Source organism: Phasianus colchicus, chromosome 29 (assembly GCF_987193195.1).
Source record: "Phasianus colchicus chromosome 29, bPhaCol1.hap1.1, whole genome shotgun sequence".
Lineage (NCBI taxonomy): Eukaryota > Metazoa > Chordata > Aves > Galliformes > Phasianidae > Phasianus > Phasianus colchicus.
In genome coordinates, this window is record NC_143464.1 from 845,032 (window position 1) to 856,588 (window position 11,557).

The 11,557-nt window shown below is 48.9% G+C and overlaps 1 protein-coding gene across 1 annotated transcript; it reads right to left on the minus strand.

Annotated features, from left to right (window-relative positions):
- Window positions 1-338: 338 nt before the first annotated feature.
- On the minus strand, window positions 339-1,295 carry LOC149914444 (olfactory receptor 14A16-like). Its single transcript, XM_090126536.1, has one exon. The coding sequence runs from the start codon at window positions 1,293-1,295 to the stop codon at window positions 339-341; it is 957 nt and encodes a 318-aa protein (XP_089982662.1).
- Between the last annotated feature and the right edge of the window lie 10,262 nt (window positions 1,296-11,557).

The window sequence follows — 11,557 nt, forward strand, 5'->3', positions numbered from 1 at the left end:
CTATCAGATTAACAGCTGTATGCTTCCTGCCGGATTATGGGTTTCTGAGAACATCTGACCTGGCAGCTCCAGAGATGTCTCACTGGAAGGAAGACAAAGTCACTGCATGCCCTTTGTTTTGTTAAGCTTCACTGAGAGCCTGGTTCCTCATGTACAGTGTGTTTGGGCTACACTGCATAGCTATAAACTGAGTAGTAACTGATATGGGTAGTGACATTTCAGTGAAAAACATCAGAATAGTTAAAAGACAGAATAAAACTTTTAATAAATAAACACTTACTGAATACACAAACAACAAAAAAGACTGTTTAATTCTGTTAAAATCTGCATTACAAGTCCTACATAGATAAAGATGGGCAGTTCATTGCATTTGAAACACATCTGGTCATCAGTTTCCACAGAGCATCCTTCAGCTCCTTGTTCCTCATGCTGTAGATGAGGGGGTTCACAACTGGAGGCAACACTGAGTACAGAAATGACACCAACAGATCCATAAATGGGGAGGAGATGGAGGGTGGCTTCAGGTAGGCAACCATGCCAGTGCTGAGAAACAGGGAGACCACGGCCAGGTGAGGGAGGCACGTGGAGAAGGCTTTGTGCCGTCCCTGCTCAGAGGGCATCCTCAGCACGGCCTTGAAGATCTGCACATAGGACACAACAATGAAAACAAAACATCCAAATAAGACAAGGACACTACACATAATAAGTCCAACTTCCCTGAGGTAGGACTGTGAGCAGCAGAGCTTGAGGATCTGGGGGACTTCACAGAAGAACTGATCCACAGCATTGCCTTGGCAGAGAGGCAGTGAAAATGTGTTGGCAGTGTGCAGCAGGGAATAGAGAACCCCAGTGCCCCAGGCAGCTGCTGCCATGGTGGCACAAGCTCTGCTGTCCATCAAGGTCCCATAGTGCAGGGGCTTGCAGATGGCAACGTAGCGGTCATAGGACATGATGGTGAGAAGAGAATACTCTGCTGAGATGAAGAAGAGAAAGAAAAAGACCTGTGCAGCACATCCTGAGTAGGAGATGAGCCTGGTGTCCCGGAGGGCGTTGGCCATGGCTTTGGGGAGAGTGGTGGAGATGCAGCCCAGGTCGAGGAGGGCGAGGTTGAGGAGGAAGAAGTACATGGGGGTGTGCAGGCGGTGGTGGCAGGCTACGGCTGTGCTGATGAGGCCGTTGCCCAGGAGGGCAGCCAGGTAGATGCCCAGCAAGAGCCAGAAGTGCAGGAGCTGCAGCTGCCGCGTGTCTGCCAACGCCAGCAGGAGGAACTCGCTGATGGAGCTGCTGTTGGGCATCTGCTGCCTCAAGGCATAGTCACCTGTTTGAGGAGGGAAAAAAGGGAAAATGTTACTCCAGATTTCTCCAAGCAAACCGTACTCAGTGACTTCTGAAACCTCCTACACTGCCTCCGTCCTTTCTGCAAGACCTCTCAACTCTGGCTGCTGCTGGCTGACGGTGCCACAGAGTACAAGGAACTCTGCTGCAGGCTGTGGATGAGTCAGCTCTGTTCTACAGCAATAAAACAATTTAAAAACAGAGTAATCTCAGATTAAAAACCTGAGGTATCAAGGAGCTTTCCACAAATTTCTCAAAACTGGACAGCAGAGCTCTGTCAATATATTTTCTTCAGTTGCCCCAGCATTCATGAAAAGTGTTTTTAAGGTAGAAATCCTTGATCACTGTGAGACACTTCAGGTGTCAGTGTCACTTTTCATGTCAGAGAGGCAAAGAGCATACCCTGCACTTCCAAATGATTGGTCCACCTGATCTGCTCTGTGTTTGCACCGTGTAGGATGGTCACCCTCTAGGAGTTAACCTGACAAGACTCTGGTTGCCAGTAAGAGCAAAGGTTAGTTGTGCAGAACTCCAAGTCTCTCGTCTTCCTTACTGTACCAGAGGAAGATCTCAGCTCTCCCTTTCTCTCCTGGGACACTGCCGTCCAGCAGCATTTCCATGGCCTTAGCACTGAGGCATCTTCTCCATGGTGCTGCTGGATAACACAGAGCTGCCGTGGCAGAGCTGCAATATTTTGCAGGGCTGACTTCAGCCCAGGAGGAACCACAGGAGCAGAGTCAAAAGCCCAGAACGTGGGGTGTCCTAAGAGAGTCAGCTCATTCCTCGCCCTAAAGTCAGCATTTATCAGAGAGTTGAGCCCTTAATGCAACTCTTAATCAAGTTCTCATGCACTAGGAATGGATGCACAGGCTGACTGTGAAAACAGGCCAGGGGGTTGCTGTAGGGAAGGTATGTGCACTGCAGGGATGGCAGTGAGGTGCCCATTTTCCTCTCCCAGCCCTTGCAGTCAGCACTCTTCTCTCCCTCCCTGTCCATGTCTCTGCTGCCTGCAGCTGTCCCTGCCTGCAGCTGCTTCTCTGTCCCCACGTACCCTACCTGGGGCTCACAGGTACATTACAGACGCTGTGTGCACAGCTCTGCCCTGCCAACCCCTCTTGGCCCACGGGAATCTCAGTGTTTGCAGGTGCCAAGGGTCAGGTCACACACATCCTGGTGACACTGGACACAGGGCAATGGTGATTTGTATGGATGCAGGGGCAAAAAAGAAATTTGCTGCGAGGCCTGGTAACTCTCAGTGTGATAGTATTGGAGTCTCAGTCTCTTCTCTGAAATCACAAACTCCATTCCCACAAGGCCAAGTGAAGAGAAAACAGAAAGCACAGGGTCAGGAAAGCCCACCCTGAAGCGTAACAACTGCCTTATTCTCCCTCTTGCAAAGTGTCCTCAGAAGTGCCCTGGAGTTCTAAGCCTCTGCAACAGGGAGCAGCTGTGGCAGCAGAAGGCACATGCCCTGCCCTGCCCTGCTTTCCCCCACACATCTCCCCGCAGCTCCCTGGGCAGCTCCCCGGGCAGGCTGAGTGCTGAGTGCTGAGTGCTGAGTGCTGAGTGCTGAGTGCTGAGTGCTGAGCCTGGCAGGCGGCAGAGTCCCTGGCCTGGCACACAGCCCCTGGGGCACAGCAGGGACCTGCTCTGCAGGACAGCCCTGGGCACCCGGCTGCAGCCCCGGCTGCACAGCCTGCAGCCGTCCTGGGACACGCAGCCCTCAGGGCTGTGCTCTGATGCTGCAGCACAGAAGCCCTCAGCTGGAGTTGATGGATAAAGAAACACTGAGTGTTTACATCCTGAAATGGGATGTCCCAAATTTAGTGATTCCAGCAATAAAAACTGATACATTGCCTGCAATGAGAAATTACCTTGTCAATGGCTATGAGCAATGTTTCTTCCATGAGCTCACAGCCCAACGTGCCACACTGCCTGTTAGTTCTCTTCCTTCTTTCCTCTCCCTGTCTCTTGCAGATCATGCCCACAGACCTGCTGCATGGGGCACAGGAGCTGCTCCTGGGCACAGCTCTCTCTGCAGTGCTGCCACTTCTATAAGCTCCCTGTGTCCCAGGAGTCCAGCACAGCTCAGCAGCCGAGGATGTGATTTCATTCTCTCCATGGAGATATCCATGACCCTCCTGAGCTGACAGCTCCTGCAAGGCAGCAGGGTCATCACAGCTGAATGTATTTCAAAGTCAGCTCAGTTAATCAGGATGTCCACTGTTTTCCAGAAGCACCGTTATTTGTACTAAAAGAAGTTTGACCAAGGGAGAAGCAAATGCCAAATCTGGGAATCCTCCATTCATGATCTGTAAGTGCAGATTCTGCAATAACATTACAGAATCACAGAATTGCTTAGGTTGGAGGGGACTTGAAAGATCACCTAGTTCCAAGCCCCCATCTGTGGGCAAGGGCTGTCAATCACAAGATCAAGCTGCCCAGGATTGCATCAATCCTGACCTTGAATGCTTCCAGGGATGGGACACAAAACTTCTATGGGCAACCTGTGCCATATATTCTGAGCAGAAAATTTCTCCCTAACAGATAAACTAAATCTCCAGTTTTTTATTTAATGTCCTTGCCCTTTGTCCTGTTAATATCAGACCATCACAGCCTAAGCCTAAAATTAGGCAACTCATCAGCTGATAGAAAACCTGGGGCTGAAATGGGATCGGTTCCTCACAGAACCATGGGGCCTGGGAGTCCCCTTAGCTGAGTTCAGGTGTGCATAGTGAGGTGTCTGTGTGTGAGCCCCTCATCTGAATCCTTGCTCTGTATTCAACAGGGACTGCACTGCTCACACACACACACTCAGTGATGACCAAGGTGCCTGGGGTGATCCTAGCTGTGTGCTCGTGCTTGTAAACTGTGGTGGAAAATCTGTGAGACAGACAGCTCCTTCCTGAGCATCAGCTGAGGGCCCGAAGGGAGGTATTCTTGGCCATCCTAAATGCCACCACAGCCCTGTGCTCGGGGCACCCACTGTGCCTTTTGCACCTGTCCCCATGGAGCATGTTGTGTCATTCTGCTGCCCAAATGGATGAGCTCAGAACACAAGAGCCAGATCTTCCTCTCTGCTCCATCTGTGGCATAGTCTGGAGTTCAAGGCATTACAAACCTATGACACATCTTCAGTCTTTCACTCATGACACCTTATTTGTTTGCTCTGGGCTCTCACTTGAATGGCATCAGAAGAAGTCTGGGGTTATGCCAGTTCCCAGTTGACAGGAAGCTGGCAAACATTGTTCCAGTTTTAAAGAAAAGTAAGAAAGAAGACCCCAGCAATTATGGACCTGTCTGTCTCACTGTCTCTCAGTGTGTTAAAGTTATGGAGAAAATAATGCTGGGAGTTATTGAAAAACACCTGAAGAGGATGAATTAAGAAGAATTCTGTCATTGGTCACAGGCAATGCTTGCTAGTGAGGGGAAGGTCCTGTTTAACTTAACGTCCTTTTGTGAAGTGCTCACCCATCTGGTTGACCAAGGGAAGCCAGCTGCTTTCAGTGGAGCTTTTGATACTCTTTCTCATAGAATTTGTGGCATCCTCTGGAGTTCAAGGTGTTACAAAGCTATATGTCACATCTACATTCTTTCACTGATGACACCTTATTAGTTTGCTGTGGGCTCTCATTTGAAGTCTAGGGTCATGCAAGTACCCAGTTGACAGGAAGATGTCAATCGTTGTTCCAGTTTTAAATAAGAACAAGAAAGATTATCTAGGCCATTACAGAGCTGTCAGTCTCATTTCTATGCCTGGTATAATTATGCAAAAAAAGATGCTGGTATTTACTGGGAAACACCTCAGTAGAATAATTCTGTCACTGGTCACAGCCCACACAAGTTCATGAGTGAAGTTCCTGTTAAACTTCGTGTCCTTTTATGACAAAATCACACATCTGGTTTGACCAAGGTAAAACAGCTGATGTTATCCTTGAGGATTTCAGTGGAGCTTTTGATATTCTTTCTTAGATAATTCTTCTGGACAAACTGCATAGGTCTAGACAGAAAAAACTGCTGGGTGAGCAGTGAGCAGTTGGCCAATGGATCCTGCCCAAATGATCACATTAAGTGGAGTTCGATCAGGCTGGTGGATGGTCACTAGCAGGGTTTCCCAGGGCTCCATTTGAAGGCCGCTTTTCTTCAATGTTTTTGTGAATGACTTGCATGTAGGACTAGAAGATGTTTGAGCCAGTTTGCTGGTGACATCAAATTCGGTGGAAATGTTTCCTCCATTGAGAGTGGAGAGGACTTACAGAGAGCTGTGCTGAAGTTAGAGAACTGGATAGGCACAACCACATGAAGTGTAACAAGAACAAGTGCCTGATTCTGCACCTGGGTGGGGGCAACCCTGGACATACACACTGACTGGGAAATGGGATACTGGAGAGCAGTCCCAATGAAAGGGATTGGGGGTCCTGGCCAATATCAAATGGAACGTGAGTCAGCAGTGTGCCCAGGCAGCCAGGAAGGCCAACTGTCCCCTGGGTGCATTGAGCATGGCATTGCCAGCTGGGTGAGGGAGGGGTTTGTCCCGTTCTGCTCTGCACTGCTGCAGCCTCACCTGGAGCACTGGGTGCACTTCTGGGCACCAAAGAACATAAAGGACATAAAACAATTGGGGACTGTCCAAAGGAGGGCTCCAGAACTGTGAGATCTGAAGCTCAAAGTGTCATTGCGATTGACTGTTTGTTCAGACTGGGCACTTCTCACATCCCACATCCTGGCATGAGACACACTGCCCACATGGGACTTGGGCCTCACGGCATCCTTGCACCCCATGCAGAGTCTGGCAGCTGCTGTGCCCTGGTCTTTCATTTGACATCAGACAAACCTCCATCCCACTGCCCCAGGAAGGGCCCTGAGCCAGCAGGAGGGAGGGACACGATCTCCCTGCCAAGGCTCTGGGCATCAGGCCTTGGCCTTTCTGCTTCAGAAGACAAAGGAGGCTTTGCTCAGCATCACAGCCACCATCCCAGTGCCTTGGTCTGCCTGCAATCATGGCTTCCAATTATCTGCTCTAACAAGTCCCTGGGGAAGCTGGCTTGTCAATGGCCCTCAGTGGGGCCCATTAATACTCCAGGAAACTTCACTGTTCCTTCTGATTTTGGCTTCTTGAGCACTTTGTGCAATCTTCTCTGTGCACTGGAGGTTGATGGGCTCAGCAGCAAAAGTCCCGTGGGGCCCATTACAACCTGAAGAGCCCTCCTGTGCCTTGTGCCTCCCTGTCATCTTCTTCAGGTGTTCAGAACTTGTACAGCAAACTGGAGAGGTATCTCGAAAGTGCTTAAAGAGGAAGACAATGATGGGCATTTATGAAGACTATTTATTTATTTATTTATAGTTGGGTTTAAACAAGAAGTTGCAGCAGCACTTTGTAAATTATATTGACCCAGGATGTCCCCTAATGAGCTTTGCCCCATCACTGTGTGGACAAATGTCCTCCCCAGCTACTCCACCCCATTTCTACTCCCATTGGCCCTATGGGACTTGCATCAGTTTTTCTCACATCACACTTCTCTGCATTCCTCCACTCGGTGTTAAACCTCATTTGCACCAACTCCCACTGGCTTTCCTCAGTGAACCAGCTGCACAGGGGAAATGAAAGATTTTTTTTTTATTTTTTTTTTTTTGCCATCAGCTGTAAACATCATGCAATTGAATGAACAGTAGAACAATGTAATCAACTGCATGCCTTGTCCAAACCACACCTTATGAGGTTTGTCTTTTACTGGGAATATCTGTACAAGAAATATGTTAGGCAGAGATAGGAAGACATGGATAGACAGTTAAGGAGTTGATCAAAGAGTCCATCAGACTTTGCAGAGATGGAGCAATTTCCAATAATCTCCCTGAAGTTCACAGATCAGCCAGATAACTGGGAGGTATCTGAGTGAACAAAGAGCAAGGGAAGGAAAAATTTGTAGAGCAGTGGGAAGAGCATGTGTCCAGATGGCCTGCAGAAAACTTGCCCTGAACCATGGTCATTGATTTAGGAGAGCTGGAGACACCTGGAGGATGAGGGACATCAAATACACAGCAGGGTAGAGCAGCGGTGGATGCTGGGCATCGGTCACAGGGCATTGGCACTGGCACCAATTCCTCAGAGAACCAGCTGCACATGGGCAATGAAAGATTTCTCTTTTTTCCAACAAACAGAATTCCTTCATGATGAACAATGAAACACAGTCTGTGTCCCTGTACCTGAAGGCTTGTGTTTCCTGCTAACACAGTTCTGCAAAATGTTGTTCTTTTTGGAATAAGATAGAAAGGACACAAAATCCCCTGAAAGACTTGAATTTTCAACTTAAAAAAAACAGATCTCATGAGTATTTCAGAACTTGAGAGGTGTGTTAACTCATTTTCACTGATTTCTGTCTTGGTCTTCAATCCATTCAATTCAGTTCAATTGCTTCAGTTTTATTGACATGAACATCTTTCAGACTTACCGCTTCAAAAATAAAAGAAAATCCATCTGTGTTTTGAACAGAGCCTGGCGCTCCCCAGAATTTCCCTGCCGAGAATTGTCCATGGCAGCTCTCAGTGTTCCCACTATCTGGGTCACACTGTGGTACTGAGATCTTCTCACGTTCTCAGACCTTGTTTTAGAAGGTCACATGCAGCACAGGACGCTTCATGCCAGGTAGCATGCCCCATTTCACTGTGAGCTCACATTCACCCTAGCTTTCCTTTTGCTGTGTATAAATTTCTGAAAGCCCTTCTGTCTTTGATATGTCTGGGCTTTCTAAATTAATCTCAGCAGGTGCACTAGGACAAACACTCTGCATTGCTCCCAGCTGACCACTTCTTGTTTCCAATTCCTATATCTGCTTTCTTTCTGTACCGTACACCACAGACACTTGAAGAAGCCAAGGTGTGCTCTCCTGAAACCCAAAGGTGTGAGGTTGACTTTTGCCCTCCCTTCAGACTCCTCAGCTCCACCATCCCATGGCCACTGCAGACCAGGTTCACTTTGACCTTCAACTTCTCCACCAGCCCTTCCTTGCCGGTGAGTATGAGATGCAGCAGAGCACCTCTCCTCTTTGGTTCCTCTGAGGTTTGGCGAAGAAACTGTCAGCTGCGCTGTCCAAGGATATCCTGGATCTTGTATGCCCTGTTGTGCCGTCCCTGCAGCAGATACTGGAGTGAAAAAGGCCCCCAAAGGGGACAAGGGCCTGACAACATCAGGCTCCCATCTGTCTGCAGAGGGCACCTTCCACTTGCTCTTCCTGATCAGGAAGCCAGGAGCAGACACTGCTGGTCTCCTCGGTTTGCCATTGCCATTCACTCTGACCTGGCTGCTCTGCCATCCCCAGGAAGAGCTCAGTGCACTCCCACAGAGAGCAGTTGCCCTTCCTTGTCTCCTCATCCATCTATCATAAAGACTTGTGCTACAGTCCAGCTGTGGAAGCCATTAAACCACGTCCCTGTGATCCAAGCAAGAACTCAGACCTGCAAGTGTACAAAGCTTTCTAGCCCAGCACATATTGGTGTTCTCATTTGTGTAAAACCACATAAGAAATCGTCCTGTTCAGGAGGCATTATTGGATTCAGTGCATCCATGGTATCTATGAAGGTGGCACATAATCATGGGACCCACTGTGGGGCGCCAAGTTGTCCAAGCAGCATGGACACTCCTGGGCATGGCTTTCCTGAAGGCCCTGTGCTGCATTTGCAGCTGCATGTGAGTGTGCTGGACAGCCCAGGGAACGGGTATGACACTAGGCTGCTTCTGATGTCATTCACATGAGAGCACATAGAAAACTGAGGCTTCTTCAGGTGAAGAATAAAGATGTGTGTCAGCTCTGTAGTGCCTTGAGCTCCAGAATAGGCAGCAGATGGAGAACAGAGGAAGATCTGCCTCTTCTTTTGAGAGCTCATCCATTTAGTCAGCTGAATAACTCTGCATGCTCCTTGGAGATGAGTAAAAATGACGTACTCCAGTGCCCTAAACGCAGTGGTCTGTTGTCATTTAGGATGGCCAAGAATAGCTCTAACCCCTCTCTTGCCCTCAGCTGATGCTCAGTAAGGAGGTGTCTGTCTCAGGGGTTTCCCACACACTTCCCAAGCACTAGAACACATCCAGGAGCACCCCAGGCACCTTGGTCATCACCCAGGGTCTGTGTGTGAGCAACTGACTCTCCTCTGGAGGACCAAGGACTCAGAGCAGGAGCTCACATGCAGGCAACTCCTTGTGCACATCTGAACTGAACCAGAGGAATCCCAAACCCATTTCCGCCATAGGGTTTCCATCCAGGGATGAGATGCCAGCACAGCCTCAGCAGGATCACTGCCCTGCCCAGGGCAAGTCTACCCCTCCCTGTCCTTGCCTGTGTGCTCTTTTTTGTACAGCAACACTTTCTGGTAGGACTAACCATATGTCTGGAATTAGTCACTGTCCACTGGACATTTGGTGGTTAATGCAGCATATTTCAGAGTACAATCATGACACTGCTGTCTTTCAGGAGCTGTTGGCCACGGAGACACAGGGACATCGCATGGGAGATGATTGGGAGGATAGAAATGAAATCCTCTGCTGCTGAGCTGGGCTGGGCTCCTGGGACACAGGGAGCTCCTACAAGTGGGCAGTGCTGCAGAGACACAGCTCTGACTAAGAGCAGCTCCCGTGTACTGTGCATCAGTACCAGGGGCACATTCTGCAGGTGACATGAAGATGGAAGAGAAAGGAGAGAGGGATTACAGGATATAAGGGGTGTGAGTGGGCTGCAACCTCACTGCAGGAGCATTGCTTTCAGCCACTGACAAGGTAAGTCTCTCACTATAGGTAATGCAAACACTTTTCCAACAGGGATCACCCAATCTGGCACATCCCAGTGCAGATCAGGCTGCATACACTCTGTGTTTCTTTATCATGGAATAAGAGCTGTTCCAGCTGAGGGCTTCCCTGCTGCAGTGCCAGAGCTCAGCCCTGAGGGCACATCAAGAGAGAACCCTTAAGTGCGTTTTACCTCTCTGCTTTCCTTTAACGTATATATTCTTTCAATAAAGCCATGGGAGCTCTCTTAGGTTCCCTTTTTCACTTAAAAAATGAATCTGAAGACGGAGTGGGTTCTGGACAGCAAATAGGAATGCAGAGATTTGGGCTGGTGTCTGTATGCTCAGTCAGGGAAATGGCAGGAAAACAGCCCCCAGGGTGAAAATCTGCAGACCACAGAGATATGATCAGGGAATTACACCCTTCATTGCAGGGACCTTCTTCTGGGCAAGCTCCCACCTAGAAAAGCCTCTGACCACATGACATGGGGTCCAATGCATGAACCAGCTCCTGTGCAGGCAGAGCTCCAGCAGAGCAGAGCAGCATCTCCCCAGGCACGTGTCCATCACCCTCTGCAGTGCACAGGGGCTGAGAGCCACTGCCTGGGGCTGTGGGCAATGCAGTCTGTGAGGCTGGGAAGGAGCTGGCTTTCCCTTAATGAGATGCCATCATTAGGACACATCTCGCTGAGGTGTCCTTCAGAGCCGTGAGCTGACCTTCAGGATGCAAATATTTCCCCTAGTCAGGCGATCAAAGTGCAGGGAAGAAGCAGAGAGATGCAATATGCAAATGCTGTGGGGTTGGTGAAATCAGTGTTAGGGGTCATTTGCAAGATGTGTGGTGATGAGGCACTGCTGAAGTACATTGAGAAAGGGTGAATACACAGTGATGGGCAGAGGACTCCTGTTTTCTGAGCTGGGTCTGACTTCAGAACTTTATGGGAATGCAATCATCTTGCATCTGCTAAGTAGTCAAGCTCAGAGCAATTGGAAAGAAACCCAGTCAGCTCCCCTTGCCCTGCACTAAGCAGCAGTGAATCCCTTTGCCTCTCAGGTCTTACAGCTGTTCAGACTTCAGCAAACACTCCTTAGGCATGGTGAGCAGGATGAGAATTTGTAGGAAAAAGTGATCCTTAGAAACTTCTATTTTTATCCACATATTTTTGGCATTAACATTCAGATGCCAACCAGCACTTCTGCATTAGAAGTGACTTTATCTGATACATTCTGAAAGTAAAGTTTGACTCAATACCATCACCACATTTCCATGTAACCATAGGGACATGTCTGCTTCATTGAGATTAAAAGTGCAGAGACCCTCATGGCAAATTTGACCTCATGAAATGTAGATCACATCATGGAGATGAATGAACACAGCCCACATGGAAAGACTTGTCCTTGACTTTTATCCTCCTTGAACAGGTCCTGGTGCCCAGAAGTACTGCAG

What these genes read in the sequence shown, in the direction of transcription:
- LOC149914444 (XM_090126536.1), bottom strand. Translation starts at nt 1,295, where the DNA reads ATGCCCAACAGCAGCTCCATCAGCGAGTTCCTCCTGCTGGCGTTGGCA.